This window comes from Nycticebus coucang, chromosome 11 (assembly GCF_027406575.1).
Source record: "Nycticebus coucang isolate mNycCou1 chromosome 11, mNycCou1.pri, whole genome shotgun sequence".
Lineage (NCBI taxonomy): Eukaryota > Metazoa > Chordata > Mammalia > Primates > Lorisidae > Nycticebus > Nycticebus coucang.
Window position 1 is genome coordinate 101,076,085 of NC_069790.1, and position 27,805 is coordinate 101,103,889.

The 27,805-nt window shown below is 42.7% G+C and overlaps 2 protein-coding genes across 2 annotated transcripts in view; one reads left to right on the plus strand and one right to left on the minus strand.

Annotated features, from left to right (window-relative positions):
* The window catches only part of UBE2H (ubiquitin conjugating enzyme E2 H), a 126,360-nt gene that overhangs the window by 86,058 nt on the left and 12,497 nt on the right, over positions 1-27,805 (minus strand). The window lies entirely within an intron of this gene.
* LOC128560285 (nuclear nucleic acid-binding protein C1D-like) lies at positions 12,506-13,154 on the plus strand. Its single transcript, XM_053553858.1, has one exon. The coding sequence runs from the start codon at positions 12,510-12,512 to the stop codon at positions 12,954-12,956; it is 447 nt and encodes a 148-aa protein (XP_053409833.1). The 5' UTR covers positions 12,506-12,509; the 3' UTR covers positions 12,957-13,154.

Below are 27,805 nucleotides of genomic sequence, written 5' to 3' on the forward strand. Positions count from 1 at the left end.
CACAAAAATTCAAGCATTCATTCCATTAGGGTAAAGGCTAATTTTACAAGCCTACTATGGGAATATGCTTTCCTACTTCAAGCTAGCAGCATTTCAATAGTGTAAAGAGGGTTTTCTGGAGAAACCCTACTGTGAAAAGATGAACTTTGTCTTAACTTTAGTTTCAAAAACTATTCATTTCTAAGATGCCTACTTCACAACTCTAAAGCAAAATGGTTCGTTATGTAGATTACTAAGCGATCACTTAAGAATAAAATTGGGTTTCTTCTTTAGAGGACCCAGCTAAATATATCCATATGCTCAATCTCAAAACCAGCAAAATACACTTCTAAATATTGTTTTGAACCCTTCTGATTTAGCTGTACAGACACAAAAATGAGTAATACCTTCCAATTTTCCAACCCCCTTTCCAGGGGCCAATCTAGAATTATTCCCAAGAACGACTGCCTGCAAAGAGCTTCTTAGTTTCTATCTGTAAATTAAGCAATGTTGGCAACAGGAGGTGGTTATGGCAAGCAATAGACAAGAATGATGTTCTCTACAGCAGGTCTAATCCATGAGTCCTTAACAGACTTAAGTTTTATTTCAAGCCAGGCATTGCTGGGAGCACCTGTAATCCCAGCTACCTGGGAAGCTGAGGTAGGAGGATTGCTTGTGACCAGCTTCGGCAATACAGCAACACCCCAATGCCAAAAAAAAAAAAATCGTTCCAGAAATTCTTAAGTCTGTTGCTTAGAACTCAAGAATATAACTTCTTAGGAATAAAAGCCAATTTAACTCACTTGTATCTAAAGAACACTGTTTTATTTTGTAATATTAACCTTCACCGACCTTTCTTTGGAATGCTCAGGGTTTGGACAACACAGACCTGCTGAGTCAATCCTTCACTACACAGCATGAAAATCCACCCATCAAGAAATGGACTCCATTTTTCCTTTGCTTGAACTAGAACCAGCCTTGTGACTCATTCTGACCAATAGAATGAGTAGTGGAATGCCAGTTGCAAACCTAGGTCTTAAGGAAGACTGGGAGCCACCCAGGAGGCAGCCATCATGAAAGACAAGTGACTACTCTGAGATCAGCATGCTGTGAGAAGTCCGAGCCAGCCACATGAAGAAGCCACATACATGGTGCTGTATCAAGTCCCTAGACATGTGAGTGATGCCTTCTTGAACCTTCTAGCTTAGACCAACTGAATGCAGTTCAATGGATGGCCCCAGACAACACCACATGGAACAAGAAGAGCAACCAGCTATGCTCATGTCAACGCAAAGAAGCATAAAACAATAAATTGTTATTTTCAGCCACTAAGTTTTGGCATGGTTAGTTACATAGCAATAGATAACTGAAACAGCTTTCTTTCTTGTGTGGACCCTTTTATTGTGAGGCTTTGATGCCTGGAATCATGTCAGTCCTCCTGGGACTGTATGGAGAGACATCACCAACATGCTGAGCAGAAAAGAAGTCTGAGCCCTTAGTGATGCTGTTGAGTCAATAACCCGGACCTAGAAGCTTCCACCTCAGGATTTCTTAGCTTTGGAAGCTGAAGCAAGAGAATCACTTGAGCCCCAGAATTTGAGGCTGCTGTGAGCTGTAATGCCACAACACTCTACTAAGGGTGACATACTGAAAATAATAATAATAAATACATACTTATCACCACTCTCCCCCATGCTTCACAATGCCCAAACCCAAATGCACAATGTACAGGTCTGGGAGCTGGGAATAAAAGGATAAGATGTGGGGCGGTGCCTGTGGCTCAAAAGGTAGGGCACCAGCCCCGTATGCCAGAGGTGGTGGGTTCAAATCCAGCCCTGGCCAAAAAAAAAAAAAACTTCAAAAAAAAGAAAAAAAAGCATAAGATGCAGGATCTATGTCTATTTTAGCACCAAAAATAAATAAATAATAAGAATGTAAGATCTAGCCTCTACGGAGCAGCTTGAAAGAGATGGAGAGGCTGGGCGCAGTGGCTCATGCCTATAATTCTAGCACTCTGGGAGGCCAAGGCAGGTGGATAGCTTGAGCTCACAGGTTCGAGACTAGCCTAAGCAAATAGCTACTCCACTCAAGAGGCTAGGGTGCCAGCCACATACACTGGACCTGGCGGGCTCAAACCCAGCCCGGGCCTGCCAAACAATGACAGCTACAGACCCCCCCCAAATTTTTATATGTATATATATATATATATAAAATAAAAATAGAAAAACTGAGGCAAGAGGATTGCGTGAGCCCAAGAGTGGAGGCTGCTGTGAACTATGATGCCATGGCCCACTACCCAGGGTGACAGCTTGAGACTTTTGTCTCAAAAAAAAAAAAAAGAAAGATGGAGAATTGGAGCTGCAAGCCAATAGCTGATTACATAAAGTGGTAAATGCTTATCTGAGAGGAAAACAAAGAATGAGATTAAAGCAGAGAAGAAACACCTCTAAGACAAATATGGGTGGTGAGAAGAGGGGTTTCAAGGAAGACTTTGAGGAAGATACCAGGCTTGGGGTAGATACTGAAGAACAAATGCAACTTAGCCAGAAGAGAAAGGGACTCTGCAGAACAGTTAGGGATCATCGCTTGAAAAGGCCTGTGCAGCCAGGCATGGTGGTTCATGCCTGTAATTCTAGCACTCTGGGAAACTGAGGCGGGTGGAATGCTTGAGCTCACAAATTTGAGACCAGCCTGAGCAAAAGTGAGACTCCATCTATACTAAAAAAATAGAAAAACTGAGGCAAGAGGATCCCTTGAGCCAAAGAGTTGGGAGGTTGCTATGCGCTATGACACCATTGCACTCTACCCATGTCTCCAAAAAAAAAAAAAAAAAAAAGAGAGAGAGAGAGAAAAGGCCAGTGCAGTGTTTGGGAGTAGAGGGAAGCACAGTACTGCATGCATCTTGGACCTACAGAAGACACTACCTATCAAACTGACTTTTCTACCAAGGCTGTGCTCTCTCTCTCAGCCTCTCTACCAAAACTGACTTTCACACAAAGGTTAGGCTTTAAACCACAGGTACTTGAGAGCAACTAAGGGGTTTTAGGCAGGAAGTAGCATCATCAGATTTACTAAAAACAGGATCTGGCAGCAAAAGGAAAGGCAGACTGGAAGAAGACAGACTAGATGCAGGAAGCCCCAAAATTATGAGATTATTTGCAACAGTCCAGGGAAATTCCTGTGGGCCTGAATCAGATAATGATGGCAGAGATGGAAAGAGAGGGGTAAGAGTGAAGAGGGCAGAATAAACAAGATGAGGGAGGAATTGAGACATACAGGTTTCCCACTTAGGCAACAGCAGAGTGAATATGCACAAAAAACTAGATTATGGTCTGAATGTGGAGGACAGAGAACTGAAATCAATATTAGACATGTAGTTTTAGGGATATTCTTGGAGAGATGTTTAGAACGCAGGTGGCTATGCTAACCCAGAGTTTGGCAAACTGTATGAATCATTTTATAGCAAAGAAGGTGTTATATGAAAAGAGGACTGAGGATGAAGCCCATAGGAAAATGAACCTCTAATACCTATATATATTATTTGTTTTGGGTTTTTTGTGCAGTTTTTGGCTGGGGCCGGGTTTGAACCTGCCATCTCCAGCATATGGGGCCAGTGCCCTACTCCGTTGAGCCACAGCACTGCCCTCTAATGTAAGTGTGGACAGCAAGATGCAGGACCAAGGTAGGACTTTACAATGAGATAAAATTGAGAATATTCCTCAGCTCAAGGGTTCACAAATTATGCAATTCTGAATTATGGATTTTCAGATTAGGGATGCTCAATCTGTATTTAGCTGTTTACAGAGAAAGTATGCCTACCTATGCTGCAGTGAACAGCCCTTGAGCAAAGCCTACCCCTGGTTTCCTACTTGGGTTTCTGCATCTGAGAAATGAAACATACACAATGAAATTCAATGAGAACTTTAAAGGCTAAAGAAAGTTGTAAATATCAAAGCCATTCATCAATGAAGTTTGCTCGCCAATACAACCAAGTGTATTTCCAATTAAAGCCAAGGGTTTTTTTTTGTTTGTTTGTTTTGTTTTTGGTAGAGACAGAGTCTCACTTTATTGCCCTTGGTAGAGTGCTATGGCGTCACAGCTCACAGCAACCTCAAACTCTTGGGCTTAAGCGATTCCTTTGCCTCAGCCTCCCAAGTAGCTGGGACTACAGGTGCCCACCACAACACTCAGCTATTTTTTTGTTGCAGTTTAGCCAGGGCCAGGTTTGAACCCACCACCCTCGGTATATGGGGCCGGTGCCCTACCCACTGAGCCACAGGTGCCACCCTAAAGCCAAGATTTTAAAGTATATAAAAGTTTGTGACATAGAATTTAAGAAAATATTTAAATTACAAGGCAATTATTTATATACACCTATTAAAGAGAATCCCAAATTTTACCTCATGTCCAATTTTGAGTATTATACCAGTCTCTCCAGAAAGCATTTGCTTTTATGAAAAGCTAATGGTAGAAGAGATAGACCACATAGAGATGTCACTACCACCATTCCCTCAACACCTACCATGTCCAGATACCATTCCAAGTACCTAATGCCTGTTTCTTTTTTTTTTTCTTTGTAGAGACAGAGTCTCACTTTATGGCCCTCGGTAGAGTGCCATGGCATCACACAGCTCACAGCAACCTCCAACTCCTGGGCTTAAGCGATTCTCCTGCCTCAGCCTCCCGAGTAGCTGGGACTACAGGCTCCCACCACAACGCCCAGCTATTTTTTGGTTGCAGTTCAGCCGGGGCCGGGTTTGAACCCGCCACCCTTGGCATATGGGGTGCCACCCCCTAATGCCCGTTTCATTCAAGCCCCACAATAAAACATAAGGACACCCATCCATCTTAGAAATGAGGAAACAGCCTTAGGAAGATTAGGAGCCTCGCCCAAGTCACCTAGGAAGGAGTGGGTGAGAGAAACAAGTCTAGGCCAAGCACGTTGGCTCACACCTATAATCCTAGCATTTTGCGAGGCCGAGGTGGATGGATTGCCTGAGCTCAGGAGTTCAAGACCAGCCTGAACCAGAGCAAGACCCCATCTCTAAAAATAGGTGGGCACTGTGGTGGGTGCCTTTAGTCCCAGCTACTCGAGAGGCTGAGGCAAAAAAATCACTTAAGCCCAAGAGTTTGAGGTTGTTGTGAGCTATGACGCCACAGCACTCTATCAAGGGTGACAAAATGAGACTATCTCAAAAAAAAAAAAAAAAAAAAAAAAGAGAGAGAAAACAGGTCTCACTTCAGAGCCTCTGTATTTAATCACAAACCCACACTTTATAGTTAACTACATGTAGGGAAATAACACCTGTAAAGAGACCAATGGAATCTGTAACAACTAGAAACATACCTGCTTCTCTTCATCCCTTAGAACTCAGGGTAGATAGATATTGGAGCCCAAGTTAGTATCACCAGCTTAAGGAGGTAAAATATATCAACCGTGCTAAAGGGCTCTGGGCAGACAGCCTCAGAGCTACAACTAGGTACAGCCGGCATACAATATATTGTTGAGTTCCAAACCACCACCTCAAAATCAACTTTTTAAACTCCCCTCCATAAACGGAGGGTAGCCAACATGAGAAATAAAAAGATTTTTGTAAATCAGATATTAATGTGCTCTAAGAGGTCATATGATACACTCAGTGGAAAGAACATAAGCTTTGACTTCAAACTGGTTCAGGTTTGAATTCTGGTTTCAACATAAGCCTTATGACAGTAAATTACTTCTCTGAGCAAGCTCCCATGATAAAATAAGACCACCCAGATGTTCCAGGGAATTATCACTTCCATAATGTAAAGTTTAGCAGTTCACAAAGCCTGCCTGAGTCAGACAGCTTGCATTTATCACTCAGCTCTGCAATTTACTTGGCATGAGACTGGGCCCTGAACCTCTAGTTTCTCACCTGTAAAACAAGAAAAATGAAAATAGTATCTACCTCTTGGGGTTATATGAGGATTGAAGAAGATATCTGAAGCGTCAAAAGGCACAGTGCCTGGCACAGGATGTACTCAAATGGCAGCTGTGATTACTATTAATGTGTCTGGCACTTTAAGAGGCTTTTTATCAGTCTAAGTTGTAAACCAAAGGACAACTTTCAACTCTCCTAGACCTGATCTTTAGGGGAAGCAACACCTTTCCCTGAGGCTGTGAAATTAACTTTCTTAGCAGAAAAAGAGTGAGGGAAGCACATCTCCCAAAACAAAAGCCACTGGCCTGACTCCCTTTTGCTAAATGGAAGGATTCTTCATCAGCTGCTCCCACTTTAAATAAATACTAAACGCTACTACTGGTGCTTTCAGGCCTCCAACACCCCTAATCACCAGAACTACTTTCCCCACATAGGGTTTTCAGAGCACAAGGAAGAAACACTGAAACAGAAAAGTATCGATTTAGCAGCAGAAATTTAACTCTTTGTAAAATAACCTGACTTGTTGCACCTGTGGTCAAAACAGGAGCAAAGAGACTTGGCTAAGTGATCCAGACCCTAATTCTGCCTGTCTTTTACAACTCCCAGCATGTAATTACCTTTGAGCCCCATCCACATCTCAAAAGCCAAAAAAGGCTAAGTTCCACAGATTTTTCTTTTAGTTATTAACTTAGGAAATAGAAACAGAACAAAGGCAATGCAAAAACAATCTATAATAAAAAATTCCCTGACCTTTACCAACCTAAGTCCATCCAGTTAAAATGTGCTTTTCACATCAAGTTCAATTATTAAAGTCAAGACAGAAGAAAGCCATAAATCTCTCAGATGGTTTTCAGATGCATTTTAAATTTTCAAATGGCGCGTATACTTGCACCTGTTAATTTTTCTTCAAACAGCTTCAGCACCTTTTTTTCTTTTTAACAAGCAGATAATTAAATTCATTTCTAGACTCCAATATCCTAAAGTTTTTCGGGTTTTTTGTTTTTGTTTTGAGACAATCTCACTATGTCTTCCTAGGTAGAATATCATGGCACTTGCCTAAACACAATGAGCATGCTCACAGTTCACAGCAACCTCAAACTCCTAGGCTTAAGCGATTCTCTTGCCTCAGCCGACCAAGTAGCTGGGACTACTGGCGCCCGCTACAATGCCCCGCTATTTTTTTGTTGCAGTTGTCATTGTTGTTAGCTGGCCTGGGCTGGGTTCGAACCTGCCAGCCTCGGTGTATGTGGCTGATGCCATAACCACTGTGCTATAGCACTGAGCCACCTTTACAAAGTTTTAATGGGCATTATAACCAGCGTAACACAAAAGTCCTCTCCACTAAACACACCCAATTCAAAGAGTAAGAAAAAACTCTTCAGATACAGCATCGTCTTTTATTTACCACAAATCAACATACTCAGCCCTCTACAGACTTTTTAACAAATTTGCTTTAAATTTCTCAGCCATTTAAAACAGAATATGCAGAAGTAGTTAATAATCTTGTATTTTCTTGCCACTCTAAAAAAAAAAAAAAAATTTATCAAGCTCCAGTTCTGACAAATTTTTTAAAAATCCTCCCTAAAAAAAAAAAATCAAATTGAGGGCCAAAGCTTTCCTATTCTGTACTCTACAGCAATCTAGTTCAGATTTACAAATCTTACTTTAGCTTTAAGAGATAAAGGGAGGGAAAGTAGCTTTTCTGTTTTACATTTCATTTCTAGGGAAATGAAAGTACGAGGCTCCAAGGTTATACAGTACGAACAGAGAACATTCTGTCCACTTGCCTAAACACAATGAGCATGCTCACAGCCAACAGCCAAACCATCTGCAAAAGTTCCATTTGCTTAGTCTCACATGTTGCCTGCAAATTCAAGATTATGCTGTTTCATTTTGTTTATTTTAGAACAGTCACCTTGTATCCAATTGATCTAGCCCACATTTGCTGCCAAGGTGTTAACAAGTATTACATTTGCTAAAGGCAGAAAGTAAATAAAACAGTCCCAATCCCTACCTTACAAACACCCTACCCTCACTCACATCCTTACTCCCCCCACTGGCCTCTGAGTAGGCAACAGGAGACCAGGAGGCTGAGGAAACCAACACAACAGGGTTTTCTGAGAAAAAAGGACACAGGCAGGGTCACCGAGCAACACACACTTCTGTCTAGTAAGCCCAAACATGGTTCTCTCAGGATTAAGTTCTAAACCATAAAGAGCCTTTATTTTAGTGATAACATGGGAGGAAACATATAATTTTTTTAAATTTTATTTCCTTATTTTTTATTTATTTTTTGTTGTTGTTGTTGAGACAGAGTCCCACCCCATGTTCCTGAGCAGAGTGCAGTGGCATCACAGCTCACTGCAACCTTAGACTCGGCTGTGGGCATCTCCCTGCCTTAGCTTTCGGAAGCCACTGGGATTACAGGCGCTCACCGCTGTGCCCAGCTGGGTTTTTCCATTATTTTTTCATGAGTCAGGGTCTCACTCTCGTTCTGATGAGTCTCGAACTCTTGAGCTCAAGCAATTCTCCCTCCTCAGCCTCCCACAGTGCTGGAATTACAGGCAGGAGCCACCGCGCCCAGCGAAATACATAATTTTTAAATATCAAGTAGCTTGGAAAAAATTAAAACTATGAACAGTAAGGTTTAGAAAGTTAATCTGCCGGGCGGCACCTGTGGCTCAGTGAGCAGGGCGCTGGCCCTATATACTGAGGGTGGAGGGTTCAAACTCGGCCCCGGCCAAACTGCAACAAAAAAATAGCTGGGCGTTGTGGCAGGCGCCTGTAGTCCCAGCTACTCAGGAGGCTGAGGCAGGAGAATCGCCTCAGCCCAGGAGTTGGAGGTTGCTGTGAGCTGTGTGACGCCACGGCACTCTACCGAGGGCAATAAAGTAAAAGTCTGTCTCTACAAAAAAAAAAAAAAAAAAAAAGAAAGAAAGAAAGAAAGTTAATCTGCCTATACAGGATTCTCCTAAATTAAAATTAGCAACTGTAATCCTACAACCTCTGGGAGGCCCAGGTGGGTAGATTGCTTGAGCTCAGGAGTTTGAGACCAACCTGAGCAAGGGTGAGACCCCATCTCTACTAAAAACAGAAAAACTAGCTGCACATCGTGGTGGGTGGCTGTAGTCCCAGCTACTTGGGAGGCACAGGCTAAAGGATCGCTTGAGCCCAAGAGTTTTGAGGTTGCTGCGATGTACAATGACACCACCCTGCTCTGGAGCAACAAAATGAGACTATCAAAATTAAAATAAATAAAATTAGCATCCAAGCAACACTCAGTGTTGTCCCTGCATCTCAATGAACATACCTTTGAATACATTTCTTAAAAACAACAGAAGTGTGAGACTTCTCACCAAGAGGTACATCAAATATGCATACACCCACAAGTGCTCACCATTCTGTGCTATATGTCCCACTTTTATTCTGTCACAGCACAGGGAATTTCAAACTAAAACAACTCTGTCCAATTTGTTCTCTTAAAACTGCTTCTACTAAATTAGTTGCTGGCAGGCCTCAACTTTCTTGCATTAAATCAAGACAAAGGCTCTTATTAAAAAGGCCTGGCAGTCCAGGAATGCCAAAAGCAGCAAGGAGCCCAGAGATCTCTCATATCATTCCTTACATATATACACACACCACACATGCTGCTGATTAAGAGGCACTCCAGCTTTCTAAAGGAAGTTCTTTCAACTACATTCATACTTGTTAAGATGCCTCAAGAATAACAGACAGGCTCGGTGCCTGTAGCTCAGTGGCTAAGAGCGCCAGCCACATACACGGGAGCTGCCAAACGACGACAACTACAACCAAAAAATAGCCAGGCGTTGTGGCAGGCACCTGTAGTCCCAGCTACTTGGGAGGCTGAGGCAAGAGAATCGCCTAAGCCCAAAAGTTGGAGGTTGCTATGAACTGTGATGCCATGGCGACACAGTGAGACTTCTCAAAATAAATAAATAAATAGGCTCCGTGGCTGTAGCACAGTGGTTACAGCGCCAGCCACATACACAGAGGCTGGTGGGTTCAAATTCAGCCCAGGCCAGCTAAACAACAATGACAACTGCAACAAAAAATAGCTGGGTGTTGTGGTAGGCACCTGTAAGTCCCAGCTACTTGGGAGGCTGAGGCAAGAGAATCTCTTAAGCCCAAGAGTTTGAGGTTGCTGTAAAAAGCTGTGACACCACAGCACTTGTACCAAGGGCAACATACTGAGACTCTGTGTCCAAAATAAACAAACAAGTAAATAAAAAAATGAATGAAACAGCCAGACACTGTGGCAGGCACCTGTAGTCTCAGCTACTTGGGAGGCTGAGGCAAGAGAATCTCTTAAGCCCAAGAGTTTGAGGTTGCTGTGAGCTGTGACACCACAGCACTCTACCAAGGGAGACATAGTGAGACTGTCCCCCAAAAAAAAGAGAGAGAGAGAGGTTGGGGCAGCTTATCTAGCTCTTAACCCTTTGCCGCACTTACCCCTTTCTTTCCCCTCCTGCATGAAACCTTAGCATTAGACAGGAGCAACCCCTTTAGGATGTTAGCCATGCAGAAAGTAGGGCTGGGAGCTGGGCATACAGCAGAAGGAATCTGAGTCCCTGATAACATAAAGCCTGCCCCTTGCCTGCATACCTGCTAACTTCCTGTTACAGACATGTTCCTAGCAGCCAACTCATGTTACATAGGCTGGGAGAGGTGGCTCACGCCTGTAATTCTAGCACTCTGTGAGGCCGAGGCAGATGGACTGCCTCAGCTCACCAGTTTGAGATCAGCCTGAGTAAGTCTCTAAAAATAGCCGGGCATTGTGGCAGGCACCTATAGTCCCAGCTACTTGGGAGGCAGAGTTTAAGATTGCTATAAGCTATGATGCCATGGCACTCTACCAAAGGTGACAAACTGAGACTCTGTCTCAAAAAAAAATTCCTGTTACATGTTAAATGCATTCACATATTTCATATAAACCTCTAAACAAATTATAGGTATTGCCTTCTTTTTTGGATGAAGAAACCAAGGCAAAGATACGCACAAATCCAAATCTGTGACTAAAGCCTATGGCTGGTTCTGCTATATTTTACTCAAATGTTGCACAAATTTGAAAGGTATATGCACTTCAAAAAATTATCTTAACAATTATCATATAATGGGGCCACAAATCCATTTATTCTCTTCTAACTCATTAAAACCTTGCCAACTCATGATCAGATTTCAACAACCTCTATGGGTAAAATTTTTTTTTTTTTTCTTGAGACAGAGTCATACTCTGTTGCCCAGGGTAGAGTCGCTGGGCCTCAGCCTAGCTCACAGCAACCTCAAAAGCCCTGGGCTTAAGCAATCCTTCTGCCTCAGGAGGGCAGCTGGGACTATAGGTATCCATCACCACACCCAGTTAGTTTAGTCTTTCTATTTTTAGTAGAGATAGGGTCGTGTCTTCCTTTCCTCAGGCAGGTTTGAGGCTGACCTCCAACTCCTGAGCTCAAGTGATCCTCCCACCTTGGCCTCCCAGAGTACTAGTCTGTAGATAAATTCTTTACCAAGAATCTCCCTTTGAAGACCAGGAACGGTGGCTCACGCCTGTAATCCTAGCACACTGGGAGGCCCAGGCAAGTGGACTGCCTGAGCTCACTGGTTGGAGACCAGCCTGAGCCAGAGCGACACCTCATCTCTAAAAACAGTGGGGTGTTTGTGGTGGTTGCCTGTAGTCCCAGTTACTTGAGGCAAGAGAATGGCTTAAGCCCAAGAGTTTGAGGTTGCTGTGAGCTGGGATGCCATAGCACTCTACTGAGGGCAAGGGCAACAAAGTGAGACTCGGACTCAAAAAAAAACAAAGAAAGAAAGAAAATAGAATCCTCCTTTGGCTGACTGATGAGAGATAACACATCTAGAAAAGTATGAGTAGTGGCCCTGCTGGTTTCACTGTCAGATCATAAAAAGCTAAACGCTCTGCCTGTTTACCTTACAGCACCCCATGTAATCTTGGCCATACACTGCATTCTAACAGTACATACATACTTAACAGCAACTCATTTCTCAGCCTATGATTCTTTAATCAAGCCAAGGCACTGACCACCTCCCACCCCAAGGATGCCCTCTGGCTTATCTACCTCCTGTCTCTATGACATTCAGCATCCTTTAGGAAGGCTTCTCTAATACATTCAGCTCCATATTTTTCCCAGATCCTATCCCCTTTTAATAAAATTACTTTTAAAGATGCCTATGCTAGGGCGGCGTCTGTGGCTCAAGGAGTAGGGCGCTGGTCCCATATGCCAGAGGTGGTGGGTTCAAACCCAGCCCTGGCCAAAAACCAAAAAAAAAAAAAAAAAAAAGATGCCTATGCTATTTATTCATGTAGTATCTTTATAATTCCATATTATGGTCCTATTCTTTTTTATACAAAACAGAGGCAAAATGTTAAAAGCGTTCAGTAACATATCTTCAAATAAACCTATTTGAGAAAAAAGTTATGAAGGCAACAGATGAATGAATAAAGAAGATGTGATCATACATACACAAAATGGAATACTCTTTTTTTTTTTCAAAACACACATAATATATTTTATTATAAAACATTAGGCAATGTTACTTTTGAGATATGCAATCTGAACAAAATGGAATACTCTTTACCCATTTTAAAAAATGAAATCCTGTTTTTTCTGGGGGAGAGAAGTCGAAGGCCGAGAGTTGGTCCTAATGGCAGGTGAAGAAATTAATGAAGCCTATCCAGTAAAAATTCATGAATATTTATCAATATTTGAGAATTCCATTGGTGCTGTGGATGAGATGCTGAAGACTATGATGTCTGTTTCTAGAAATGAGTTGTTGCAGAAGTTGGACCCACTTGAACAAGCAAAAGTGGATTTAGTTTCTGCCTACACATTAAATTCAATGTTTTGGGTTTACTTAGCAACTCAAGGAGTTAATCCTAAGGAACATCCAGTAAAGCAGGAATTGGAAAGAATCAGAGTGTATATGAACAGAGTCAAGGAAATAACAGATAAGAAAAAGGCTGGCAAACTGGACAGAGGTGCAGCTTCAAGATTTGTAAGAATGGCCTCTGGGAACCGAAACCAAAAAATGTATTGAAAGTTGCCAATAAAGGAAAAAGTAAAAATTAACTTTTTGGTTTTGATGTACACATATTCAGAAAGTACATCATTTTTATTGTTTTCACAAAACAGATGATTATGTGACAATACAGGGTTTAAATATATTCCTTATTGAATTCATATGTAAATTTACGCTTTAAATTTATAATGCTAAATACCGTTTTCTCCCAGAAAGATTAAGTTATCTTTATTGATTATCATATAGAGCACTGAGGTTTTTAACTTTGTGATGTATTTTATATTTATAGTTTACTGTTACTCTCAAAAATAAGAGTTTTGACGAGACTCTTATTTCCCTATATAGGTCAGTCTTGCAAGAACCATTTTATAAGCAATTGTGAAATTTAAGTTGAATGTTCTTTGTAAACATTTGCACTATTTTAAATGACTTCATGAAGTATGCTATCTGTAGACTGAAGTTATAAGTACATCTGTTTTTACTATATGATACTAAGAATGAACAAAATGACTTAAATGTCCATTTTTTTCCTGTGTAGTCACTTCATGTTTTCATGATTTTAGGAATTACTGCTTTTTTGATATTTGAAGTATGAAATTAAAATTTTATGGTTGTACTTTAAAAAAAAATAAAATAAAATCAGGGCGGCGCCTGTGGCTCAGTCGGTAGGGCACCGGCCCCATATACTGAGGGTGACGGGTTCAAACCCGGCCCCGGCCAAACTGCAACCAAAAAATAGCCGGGCGTTGTGGCAGGCGACTATAGTCCCAGCTGCTCGGGAGGCTGAGGCAAGAGAATAGCTTAAGCCCAGGAGTTGGAGGTTGCTGTGAGCTGTGTGAGGCCACGGCACTCTACTGAGGGCCATAAAGTGAGACTCTGTCTCTACAAAAAAAAAAAAAAAAAATGAAATCCTGTCATTTGCAGCAAAACAGGTGAGCTTGGAGGACATTGTATTAGGTGAAATAAGCCAGGCAGAGAAAGACAAATAGCTCATGTGGGAGATAAAAAAGTCAGTCCCATAAAAGTAGGGAGCAGAATAATAATTACTAGAATTGGGGGCAGGGCAAAGAGGACAGCCAGAGGTTGGTTAACAAATACAAAATTACAGCTACAGAGGAGGAATAAGTTTTAGTGTTTTACTGCACTTGGAGGGTGACTATAATTAAGAACAATTTCAACTAACTAGAAGAGTGGGTTTTGAATGATCCCAACACAAAGAAACAATAAATATTTGAAGTAATGGATATGCTAATTACCTTTAGTTGATCAGCACACATTATATACATATATGGAAATATTATACTATACCTCATAAATATGTACAGTTATGTGTCAATTAAGATAATAGAAGAATGGGCTCAGCGCCTATGGGCTAGCGGGTTCAAATCCAGCCTGGGCCTGTCAAACAACAATGATGGCTGCAACCAAAAAATAGCCAGGCGTTGTGGCGGGCACCTATAGTCCCAGCTACTTGAGAGGCAGAGGCAGGAGAATCACTTGAGCCCAGGACTAGGAGGTTGCTGTGAGCTGTGATGCCACAGCACTCTACGCAGGGTGACAGCTTGAGGCTCTGTCCCAAAAAAAAAAAGATAACAGAAGCAAGGCTAGGCGCCTGTGGCTCAAGCGGCTAAGGCACCAGCCACATACACCTGAGCTGGCAGGTTCACATCCAGCCCAGGGCCCGCCAAACAACCAAAAAATAGCTGGGCGCTGTGGCGGGTGCCTGTAGTCCCAGCTACTTAGGAGGTGAAGGCAGGAGAATTACTTGAGCCCAAGAGCTGGAGGTTGCTGTGAGCCGTGATGCCATAGCACTCTACCAAGGGTGACAGCTTGAGGATCTGTCTCAAAATAAATAAAAGAAAAGAAAAGAATACAGTAAAATTAAATAAAAATTTTTTGTTTTCTTTTGAAACAGAGTCTTATTAAGTCACTCTCAATAGAGTGCCGTGATGTTACAGCTCACAGCAACCTCAAACTTTTGGGCTTAAGATATTCTCTTGCCTCAGCCTCCCAAGTAGTTGGGACTATAGGCGCCTGCCACAAGGCCCGGCTGTGTTTTTTTTTTTTTTGTAGAGACAGAGTCTCACTTTATAGCCCTCAGTAGAGTGCTGTGGCATCACACAGCTCACAGTAACCTCCAACTCCTGGGCTTCAGCGATTCTCCTGGCTCAGCCTCCCGAGTAGCTGGGACTACAGGCGCCCGCCACAACGCCCAGCTATTTTTTGGTTGCAGTTTGGCCGGGGCCAGGTTTGAACCCACCACCCTCTGTATATGGGGCCGACGCCTTACCGACTGAGCCACAGGCGCCGGCTTTTTTTTTTTTTTTTTTTTTGGTTGCAGTTGTCATTGTTGTTTAGCAGGCCCAGGCCAGGCTTGAACCTGCCATCTTCGGGGTATGTGGCCAGCGCCCTACTCACTGAGCTACAGGGGCACCAAGCCTAAATAAAAATTTTTTAAGGAATAGGAAAATTAGCAATATGATTAAACAGAAAAACAAAAAGCTTATTAGCATATAAAAAAGAACAAGATTTATATGAGTTTTACTTTTTATTTTAAAAGCCTGAATTATAACACTTCTGACTTGGGATAAAAATTACTTTATGAATGAAATATTCCAACAGCAAGCCCACTGTCAACTGTCCAGAGTCATTTCAGTGCCTGATAAGAACATTTAATGCAGCCTTATCTTACTGCTCAAGAACTGAAACTGCTATTCAATGTTTCCTTCTCCTTTTCACACAAAACAGACACTAACACATTTCATGACGTCTACGACACATCATTATTTTATGACACATCAAGAAAGAAAAAAGCTGCCAATTAGACTGACTCACCACCAATTTTAAGACATCTCAATTTCAAAGATGACAAAATATAGAAAAAGTGTCTTAGAATCTGTAAGTTATGACAGAATTGACATTGTTTACTAACATTAAGAACACTTTCCAGAGCCAGGCATGAGGCTCTCACCTGGAATCCCGGCATTTTGGGAGGCTAAGGCAGAAGGACTGCTTGAAGTCAGGAGTTTGAGACCAGCCTGAGCAACACAGGCTGTATAAAAAAAAATTGAGGACCTGAATGTATTTTCTCTACAAAAAACAGAGGCATTAGCCAGATATGGTTGTGTACACCTGTAGTCCCAGTAACTTGAAAGGATTAGAAGCAGAGGATTGCTTGAGCCCAGTAGAGTTTGAGGTTGTAGTGAGCTATGATTATGCCACTGCCCTCATGCCCTGGCAACAAAGCAAGATCCTGGCTCTTTAAGGACTTGGTTCTTCACATAACACCAATTTTCCTTCTTCCTTCTTGGCTAAATGTGTATTTGAACAGTTACCATATAATTAAATTCAATCTAATTCAAGCATTTTATTAAGGAACCTATGAACAACCAGACACTATGCTAGGTACAATATAAGCATGTCTTAGACTTTATTACATGAAAACTTCTTTTTGTTGTTTTTGAAACAGAGTGTCACTTTGCCACCCTTGGTAGAGTATCGTAGCATCATAGGTCACAGCAACTTCAAACTCTTGGCCACAAGCCTCCTGAATAGCTGGGACGATAAGCGCCTGCCACAACAACAACCAGCTTATTCTTAGAGACGGGGGCTCAAGCTGGTCTCTAACTCCTGAGCTCAATCAACCTGCTTCAGCTTCCCAGAGTACTAGGATTACAGGCGTGAGTCACCACGCCCAGCCCTACAACTTCTCTTCTAACATACATTTGTAGTGGCTCTCAAACATTTGGTTCTTAGTATCTTTCACAGTCTTAAAAATAGCTCAAGCAGCTAAGGCGCCTGTCACATACATTGGAGCTGGCGGGTTCGAATCCAGCCCAGGCACCCAAACAACAATGACAACTACAACCAAAAAATAGCCGGGCTTTGTGGTGGGCACTTGCAATTCCAGCCACTTGGGAGGATGAGGCAAGAGAATCGCTTAAGCCCAAGAGTTGGAGGTTGCTGTGAGCTGTGACACCACAGCACTGTACCCAGGGTGACAGCATGAGACTCTGTCTCAAAAAAAAAAAAAAAAAAAATTGAGGACCTGAGTTCTTTTAATGTGTTATATTTACCAGTATTTGCCATTTTAGAAATTTAAAATATTAATTCGTATAAGCATGATAATGAATCCTAAGCATGTTAACATAAATAATTTTATCAAAATAACTATAATTTCCAGACCAGGCACAGTGGCTCACACCTTTAATCCTAGTACCCTAGGAGGTCAAGTCAGGAGTATTGCTTGAGCTCAGGAGTTAGAGATCAGCATAAGCAAGAACAAGACCCCCATCTCTGGCTCAGTGATGGTAGCTCAGTGAGTAGAGTGCCAGCCACATGTACCAAAAGCTGGTGGGTTCAAGCCCAGCCCAGGCCTGCTGAACAACAACTGCAACCAAAAAAATAGCCAGGCACTCTGGCAGGTACTTGTAGTCCCAGCTTCTTGAGAGGCTAAAGTGCTTGAAGCCAAGGGTATGAGGTTGATGTGAACTAGGCTGATGCCACAGCACTCTAGCCTGGGCAACAGAGCAAGACTGTCTCAAAAAAAAAAAAAAAAAAAAAAGAAAAGAAAAGAAAGAAAAAGAACCGAAATTTTCAAAACAATTTAATAAATATGGCATTTTAATGATTTTGTGATTTTTTTTTTTTTTTGTTTGTAGAGACAGAGTTTCACTTTATGGCCCTCGGTAGAGTGCCATGGCATCACACAGCTCACAGCAACCTCCAACTCCTGGGCTTAAGCGATTCTCTTGCCTCAGCCTCCCGAGTAGCTGGGACTAAAGGCGCCCACCACAACACCGGGCTATTTTTTTGTTGCAGTTCGGCCAGGGCTGGGTTTGAACCCGCCACCCTTGGTATATGGGGCCGGCACCCTACCGACTGAGCCACAGGTGCCGCCTGATTTTGTGCATCTTTTTATAAGAGAAAGGGTCTCATTTTGTTAGCCAGGCTAGAGTGCAGTGATACCATCAGAGCTTACTGTGATCTTGAACTCCTGGGCAATCCTCCCTTCTCACCCTTTCAAGTATCTAGGTCAGTATTTTTCAACCTTTTTTTCCTCACAGCACACTTGAACCTATCATTAAACTTCCACACTTAAATTAATCAAAAAAAAAAGTAAAACAAGAAAGAATGTATTTACTACGCTTTGAACTTTTTTCAAAAATAATGATCTTTAAAAACTTTTCAAGGCACACCTAAGATCCTCTCACAGCACATGAGTTCAAAATCACTGAGCTAGGTGGACAGGCACATACCACTTCTGCCTAATTCTTTTAATTTTTGGTACAGACGGGATCTAACTATATTGCCCAGGCCTTGCGATCGATCTCTAACATTTGGGTTAAGAAAGCTTCTCAGGGGCGGTGCCTGTGGCTCAGTCGGTAGGGCGCCGGCCCCATATACCGAGGGTGGCGGGTTCAAACCCAGCCCCGGCTGAACTGCAACCAAAAAATAGCTGGGCATTGTGGCGAGCGCCTGTAGTCCCAGCTACTCGGGAGGCTGAGGCAAGAGAATCGCTTAAGCCCAGGAGTTGGAGGTTGCTGTTGGCTGTGTGATGCCATGGCACTCTACCGAGGGCCATAAAGTGAGACCCTGTCTCTACAAAAAAAAAAAAAAGAAAGAAAGCTTCTCAGGCCAGGCCTATAATCCCAACACTCTAGGAGGCTGAGGTGAGTGGATTGCTTGAGCTCAGAAGTTCAAGACCAGCCAAAGCAAAATTGAGGCCCCATCTCTAGTAAAAATAGAAAAAATAGGGCAGCACCTGTGGCTCAGTCGGTGAGGCGCCGGCCCCATATACTGACGGTGGCGGGTTCAAACCCGGCCCTGGCCAAACTGCAACCAAAAAATAGCCGGGCGTTGTGGCGGGCGCCTGTAGTCCCAGCTACTTGGGAGGCTGAGGCAAGAGAATCGCTTAAGCCCAGGAGTTGGAGGTTGCTGTGAGCTGTGTGAGGCCACAGCACTCTACCGAGGGCCATAAAGTGAGACTCTGTCTCTACAAAAAAAAAAAAATATATATATAGAAAAAATAGCTGGGTGTGGGGGTAGTTCCAGCTATTCGGGAGGCTGAGGCAGGAGGATTGCTTCAGCCCAAAAGATTGAGGCTGCTGTGAGCTATGACACCACAGCACTCTACCCAGAGCAACAGAGTGAGAGAGTGAGACGCCTGTCTCAAAAAAAAAAAAAAAAAAAAAAAAAGAAAAGAAAAGAAAAAGAAAAAGAAAGCTGGATTCTTGCTGGGGGCACTGGCTCACACCTATAATCCTAGCACTCAGGAGGCCAAAGTGGTTGGATTGCCTGAGCTCACTTGATTCCAGACCAGTCTGAGCCAGAGTGAGACTTCATCTCTAAAAATAGCCGAGTATTGTGGAGGGCATCTGTAATCCCAGCTATGTGGGAGGCTGAGGCAAGAGAATCACTTGACTCCAAGAGTTTGAGGTTGCTGTGAACTTTGACACCACGGCACTCTACAAAGGGAGACAAAGTGAGACTCTGTCTCAAAAAAATGTTTAAAAGCTGAATTCTCATATGTGCTTCTGCACTCAATCTAATACAACATTCTGAACAAACTTAGAAGAAAAGAGGAGTACTTTAATAGACTTTTCAGATAATTCTGGACATTCTTCATTGACATTATACCAAAACTTAATAAGCAGTAGTTTCCTTAAAGACTAACTACAACATGGAATCTGAAATTGTACCAATGAACTCTTCTACTCTTACATTAAAAGCCACTGGTCTGACTCGGCACCCATAGCAAAGTGGTTACGGAGCCAGCCACATACAACGAGGGTGGCAGGTTTGAGCCCTGCCCAGGCCAGCTAAGACAACAACAACTGCAACAGAAAATAGCCGGGGGCTTGTGGCAGGTGCCTTTAGTCCCAGCTACTTGGGAGGCTGGGGCAAGAGAATCACTTAAGCCCAAGCATTTGAGGTTGCTGTGAGCTGTAACTTCACAGCACTCTACTGAGGGCGACATAGTGAGACACTGTCTCAAAAAAAAAAAAAGAAAAGAAAGAAAGAAATCCACTGGTCTACCTTGCATTTTGAATGCATCTTTTACCCAAATGTGACTTTCTGTCATGTATTGGCCATTTAGAAAATACTGGATCAATTGACTTGTAGAGATCTTCCAAATGTTGACACATTTCATCATACAACATCAAAAAGTCATGTCAAAGTGTTTGTAAGTATCAGAAAACCGTCAAGCACATGGTGGCTATACAAGTTCTCCAAAATTCTAATTTTTGTTTTAAAACTCAAATTTTATCACTCGCAACATAAACTGTCAGTTTTCCTTGAAGTGATGGCTCAGTTTTTTCATTTTTGAGAAAATGTCGGCCAAACACCCACATCTGAATAACCATAATTTGTCAGTCATACTTTCAAGTCAAAATGGCATTCCACGATAAAGCAACAAGTTCAGATGGCAACTCAAAATCACACAAGTTTTTGAGAGACAATCGCCATACTTCCAGTGTACCACAAAGGTACTTCCCATTTCATCACATGAAACATTAAAAAGACATGTACCTGAGAATCAAAATTTTAAAAATTATCTTTACTCCTTTATCAAGGACATGTTTCAATGGAATTTTCCTTTTTTAAACTTATGTGGTAAAGAATGCAATGAATGGCTTGGCACCCCTAGCACAGTGGTTACAGTGCCAGCCACATACACCAGGGCTAGCATGGCTTGGGCCAGCTAAACAACAATGACAACTAACACAAAAAAAAAATAGCCGGGCATTATGGCGGACACCTATAGTCCCAGCTACTTGGGAGGCTGAGGCAAGAAAATTGCTTAAGCCCAAGATTTGGAGGTTGCGGTGAGCTGTGACTCCACAGCACTCTACTGAGGGTGACATAGTGAGACTCTGCCTCAAAAAAAAGAATGCAATGGGGTGGCGCCTGTGGCTCAGTGAGTAGGGCGCCCGCCCCATATGCCGAGGGTGGCGGGTTCAAACCTAGCCCCGGCCAAACTGCAACAAAAAAATAGCCGGGTGTTGTGGTGGGCGCCTGTAGTCCCAGCTGCTCGGGAGGCTGAGGCAAGAGAATCGCTTAAGCCCAAGAGTTAGAGGTTGCTGTGAGCCGTGTGACGCCACGGCACTCTACCCGAGGGTGGTACAGTGAGACTCTTGTCTCTACAAAAAAAAAAAAAAAGAATGCAATGACTACTAATGTGTTTTTGGTGTGCGAAGGCATCTGTAGTTTTATCTCCTATTGGTATTACACTATCAGTACAAATAACAATACACACAAAGAAGGTAAATAATGAATTAATATTAGTATGAAAGTAAATAATGAATTAATATTAGTGTGAAATAAATTATGACCTTAAAGTCTCCTGAAAGTGCCTGGGGATCCCTAGGGGTCTGCAGGCAACACCTGCACCAAAACCTCTCAGTTACTTACCAATAGGTTACCTAAGGAGCAAAATTCCTTCCTAACAAAACATGCACATGCACACACAAAGAAAAAAAGCTAGACGTATGTGTACAGTTAATGTAAACTAAATGTAAACCACAACATGAGGTTTTGCATCTGTAAAATGAGATCTTTAAATATTTGGCTACACCTGTTGCTCAGTGGGTAAAGCACTTCTTGAATAAAATCTTCACTTTCTTCATACAGATGAAAGGTACAAAAACAAACAAACAAAGGTCCTCAAAAAAGTCCTGAGCAGCCCAAGAAGGTGATACTATCAAATCTCAAGCACAGCCACTCCAGAACCACTAACTTTGTAAACAAACTTGGGACACATAAAAAGTACAAAACCGGGGCTCGGCACCTGTAGCACAGTGGTTACAGCACCAGCCACATGCACTGAGACTGGCAGGTTTGAACCCAGCGTGGGCCAGCTAAACAACAGTGACAACTGCAACAACAAAAAATAGCCAGGCGTTGTGGCGGGCACCTGTAGTCTCAGCTACTTGGAAGACTGAGGCAAAAGAATCGCTTAAGCCCAAGAGTTTGAGCTATGATGCCATGGCACCCTACCCAGGGTTACAAAGTGAGACTGTCTCATAAAATAAAATAAACATGTACAAAACCAAGTATTGATGAGCTCCATGATTTGGATGAGTTCAAGGTATTCTATTTTATAAGTGAAGTAACAGAAGTTTCAGTTGTTCTTTCCCCAAGTATAATCTTAAATGATTCCCTTTGATCTTAAATAATATTAGCAATCAAGCAATCTTAAAACATGCCATCCAAAAATGGCATTTAATAGACTTGAAGTATTAGCACTTAAGATAATTGCACAAAATACACACACACATTAAATGAGGAAAAATGAACACTATATAAAAAGACAAATAGCATCTGCACTAAAAGAAATGAAGTTCCCACCGTATGAGGAAGATTCATCCATCTCCAGCATGATTTCCATAATATTTCAATTATATTAATAGATCTCCAAGTTTAGTCTAAAAATAACTCAAGGATTGGTGAAAAACAAGCAGTATATTATTTAGCCTAATTCATTTGACAAGTATTTCCTGAGCACCCACTACATAAGCAAAGTTATTAGGGATGAAAGCATAAGAAATCCTAGTTGGCTCCAGATCCATCACTATAAAAACTTACTCTAGAATCTCAGCACTTTTTTTTTTTTTAAGTCAGAGTCTCACTCTGTGGCCCAAGCTAGCTCACAGCACCCTCAAACTCCTCAGTTCAAACAATCTGTAAAAAACAGGAACACAAAATTCAGGTCTAAAGTTTCACTGCGTCTGACTTCACTGGCACAGTTAAGGCAAACTCAAGGTATTGCCTGCTATTTTTACATTCAAAGGATACATAAAGTTGTATACTACATCTTTAGCATGAAATTTGATATATAATTACCAAACTGCAGAAAGTGAAATAAACCAAGTATACTTAGACTTTCAAACTCCCAGAAACAAACACTTAATTTAGCTTGAATATAAAATACTATAAAAGATCTAGAACAGTGGTTCTCAACCTTCCTAATGCTGCAACCCTTTAATACAGTTTCTCATGTTGTGGTGACCCCCAACCATAAAATGATTTTCATTGCTATGAGGAACCATATTAAAGGGCTGCGGCATTAGAAAGGTTGAGAACCACTGATCTAGGAACACCTTCTCTCCAAAGGGTGTGTGTGTGTGTAGTTAATCTAGAGGTACTTTCCTGCCAGTGAGTTTGTCTTAATTCCTAGAAATCAAAGTACAAGCTAAGAACACTAACAGTAAACAGAAATGCAAACTTGAAAACAATTTATGAAAACGAAATTATAGTCTTTATGAACTACCCATATAGTCGTCCTGATATAATCCAGCCTCGGCCAAAATTGCAAAAATAAAATAAAATAAACCTTTAAAAAAAAAAAGATAAAAGAATGTAAAAGGCAGAAGTAAATAAAGAAGACTAAGAATTCCTCTTTTTAATTTAAGAAATTAAAAAAAAAAAAAAAAAAAAGGGTGGTGCCTGTGGCTCAAAGGAGTAGGATGCCAGAGGTGGCATCCATATACCAGAGGTAGCAGGTTCAAACCCAGCCCAGGCAAAAACTGCAGGAAAAAAAATAAAAGAATCTGGTCACTAACTTTTCTTTTTTTTTTGGTTTTTGGCCGGGGCTGGGTTTGAACCTGCCACCTCCAGCATATGGGACCGGCGCCCTACTCCTTGAGCCACAGGTGCCGCCCTGGTCACTAACTTTTCTAATCCAAGAGCCTATGGGAAAAAAAGAGGAAAAAGTGACAATCCAGGTATACTCAAACATATGATACGTTATAATCAAAGACAACATTTAAGAACTGCCCTTCTGGGGCGGTGCCTGTGGCTCAGTCAGTAAGGCGTCGGCCCCATATACCGAGGGTAACGGGTTCAAACCCGGCCCCGGCCAAACTGCAACCAAAAAATAGCCGGGCGTTGTGGCGGGCGCCTGTAGTCCCAGCTACTCGGGAGGCTGAGGCAAGAGAATCGCTTAAGCCCAGGAGTTGGAGGTTGCTGTGAGCTGTGTGAGGCCACGGCACTCTACCGAGGGCCATAAAGTGAGACTCTGTCTCTACAAAAAAAAAAAGAACTGCCCTTCTTTACTGCCAAGAGAAATGGGCAACAATCCAGATAATTCAACTAACAAACACACTCACAGGTCTACTTCCTCTCCCTTTCTTCCAACCACAAAACAAATCAAACTTAAAAGGTTTTTTTTTTTTTCTTGGAGACAGAGTCTCACTTGGTCACCCTCGGTAGAGTCCCTGGCGTCTTTAGCTCACAGCAACCTCAAACTCTTGGGCTCAAGCGATTCTCTTGCCTCAGCTTCCAAGTAGCTGGGACTACAGGCACCGCCCACAATACCCAGCTATTTTTAGAGACCAGGTCTCACTCTTGCTCAGGATGGTCTCAAACCCTGAGCTCAGGCAATCCACTTGCCTCCACCTTCAAGAGTGCTGGGACTGTGCTGGAATTATAGGCATTAGCCACCACCACTACCCCGGCTGAGAAGGGTATTTTGTTTTTGTTTGAAATCCTTTAAGATACATGAACACAGGCAAAATACAAAAGATTTTATTTTTGGCCAGGCTGGTGGCTCATGCCTGTGATCCTAGCATCTGGGAGGCCAAGGGTAGATTGCCTGAGCTCACAGGTTTGAGACCAGCCTGAGCCAGAGCGAGACCCTGTCTCTAAAAATAGCCCGGCATTGTTGCAGGTGCCTATAGTCCCAACTACTTGGAAGGCTGATGCAAGAGAACAGCTTAAGCCTAGGGGTTTGAGGTTCCTGTGAGCCGTGATGACATGGCACTCTACCAAGCGTGAAAAAGTGAGACTCTGTCCCCCCACCCCCCAAAAAGATTTTATTTTCCTGTATTATCAAGAACATGGCTGTAGGGGCGGTGCCTGTGGCTCGGTGAGTAGGGTGCTGGCCCCATATACCGAGGGTGGCGGGTTCAAACCCGGCCCAGCCAAACTGCAACAAAAAAATAGCCAGGCATTGTGGCAGGTGCCTGTAGTCTCAGTAACTCAGGTGGCTGAGGCAAGAAAATCGCCTAAGCCCAGGAGTTAGAGTTTGCTGTGAGCTGTGTGATGCCACGGCACTCTACCGAGGGCGATAAAGTGAGACTGTCTCTACAAAAAAAAAAGAACATGGTTGTAGAAGATGGAATGATTTAGGTTTGTAATAACATCAAATCATGGTGACAATTATCAGTGCTTTATCTTCCCCTCAATTCGTTTGATGATTCTGTTACCAGATGTGTATTTGTACTGTACATGTTAGTATAGTGTTGTCAAAACCAACATTAATATCAGCCACCAAGTTAAGATAAAGAGCAGAGATGCCTTTCAGAAAATACAAGCATTTAAAATGCATTTCCCAGGCGGCAACTGTGGCTCAGTGAGTAGGGTACTGACCCCATATACCAAGAGTGGCAGGTTCAAACTCCGCCCCGGCAAAACTGCAACAACAAAAAAAACATCCGGGCTTTGTAGTTGAGTGCCTGTCGTCCCAGCTACTAGGGAGGCTGAAGCGAGAGAATCACCTAACCCCAAAAGTTGGAGGTTGCTGTGATCTGTGATGCCACAGCACTCTACCAAGGGCGACCAAAAAACTAAAAGCATTTCCCAGCTCAGCACCCATACCTCAGCAGCTAGGGCATCAGCCATATATACCAAGGCTGGCAGTTCAAACCAACCCCAAGCCTGCCGAACAATAACTACAATTTAAAAAAAAATAGCCAGGCACTGTAACGCGCACCTGTAGTCCTAGCTACTTGGGAGGCTGAGGCAAGAGAATATCTTAAGCTCAAGAGTTTCAGGTTGCTGTGAGCTGTGATTCCATAGCACTGTACCAAGGGCAACATAATGAGACTGTCTCAAAAAAAAAAAATAAATAAATAAAATAAAATAAAATGCATTCCCAGGTCGGGCCCAGTAGCTCACCCAATAATCCTAGCACTCTGGGAGGCCTAAGTGAGAGGATCCCTTGAGCTCAGGACTAAGCAAAAGCAAGACCCTGTCTTTACTAAAAATAGAAGTACCAGCCAAGCCTGTGGCAGCTGCCTGTACTACCAGCTTACTCAGGAGACTGAGGCAGGAAGGTTGCTTGAACCCAGGAGTTTGAGGCTACAGTGAGCTATGATGACGCCATGGCACTCTACACAGGGCAACAGAGTAAAACTGCCTGAAAAATAAAAATCCAAACTAAGATCTACATCTTGGAATTATTTCATTAGGCTCTCTTAGTTTGGATTGGTGATTTAAGCAAGTACAATTCACAGTTGTGAGAAGCTAAGGCCTTGTAAAAGTTATCATTTGTTTTTAGAGACGGGGCCTCACTGTGCTGCTCAGTGTAGAGTCCAGTGGCGAATCACAAATGCAATCATAGTGTACTTACAGCCTCAAACTCCTGGGTTCAAATAATCCTCGTGAGCGGGGCCTGTGGCTCAAGGAGTAGGGCGCCGGTCCCATGTGCCGGAGGTGGCGGGTTCAAACCTAGCCCTGGCCAAAAAAAATAATAATAATAATAATAATCCTCCTGCCTCAGTCTCCCAAGCACCTGGGACTATGGTGCATGCTACCATGCCCAGCAAAAGCGAACATTTGTTTTTTTGTTTTTTTTTTGTAGAGACAGAGTCTCACTGTACCACCCTCAGGTAGAGTGCCGTGGCATCACACGGCTCACAGCAACCTCTAACTCTTGGGCTTACGCGATTCTCTTGCCTCAGCCTCCAGAGCAGCTGGGACTACAGGCACCCGCCACAACGCCCGGCTATTTTATTTTTGTTGCAGTTTGGCCGGGGCTGGGCTTGAACCCGCCACCCTCGGCATATGGGGCCGGCGCCCCACTCACTGAGCCACAGGCGCCGCCCAAAAGTGAACATTTGTTAATGGAAAAAACCAAATCCGGGTTCTTTCCTTTGGAGTGAAATAAAGTATTATGTGGTTAAGACTTCGTTGCCAAAGAAATGTACTAACTGGGCGGCACCTGAAGCTCAGGGAGTAGGGCACAGGCCCCATATACCAAGGGTGGCGGGTTCAAACCCAGCCCCAGCCAAACTGCAACAACCAAGAAGGAAAGAAAAAAATAGCCAGGTGTTGTGGCAGGCACCTGTAGTCCCAGCTAGTCGGGAGACTGAAGCAAGAGAATCGCCTAAGCCCAAGAGCTGGAGGTTGCTGTGACGCCACAGCACTCTACCAAGGGTGACAAAGTGAGACTCTGTTTTTTAAAAAAAAAAAAAAAAGAAGAAAGAAATGTACTAACTTATTTATAGACTTAGATTCAAGGATTAGCAAAAAGATACCAAACATCCAGCAATCTATCAGACCATGAGACAAAACATTCAACCATATTACACTTGGTGACCTCTTAGTGAGATGGGGACTAACCAAATCAACCTTCTATAGATAAATGCTACAATGGAAATGCTTGACCAAATTTTTAATTTTTTTAATTAATCAACTTTTCAGAAACTACATAATATAAAGTCACCTGACTGAAAAGCATAATCAAGATAACCAAAGTTATACCGGCACCATTTACACAAAACAACTAAATTTATTTTTCAGTGGACTGAGTGGCAGCCTCGTTGCTTCTGAGGTAATATTAACCAGGCATACTTGGATCTAGTTTTCTATTTATGTTACCTCAACTAAGATTTTATAAATAACAACAACAAAAACAAAAACCTTGAGGCTCGGCGCCTGTGGCTCAAGCGGCTAAAGCTCCAGCCACATACACCTGAGCTGGCAGGTTCAAATCCAGCCCAGGCCCACCAAACAACAATGATGGCTACAGGGGCGGCGCCTGTGGCTCAGTCAGTAAGGCGCCGACCCCATATACCAAAGGTGGCGGGTTCAAACCCGGCCTGGCCAAAGTGCAACCAAAAATAGCCAGGCATTGTGGCGGG

Excerpts from the sequence above, each read along its gene's own strand:
- LOC128560285 (XM_053553858.1), top strand. The coding sequence starts at position 12,510 with ATGAAATCCTGTTTTTTCTGGGGGAGAGAAGTCGAAGGCCGAGAGTTG.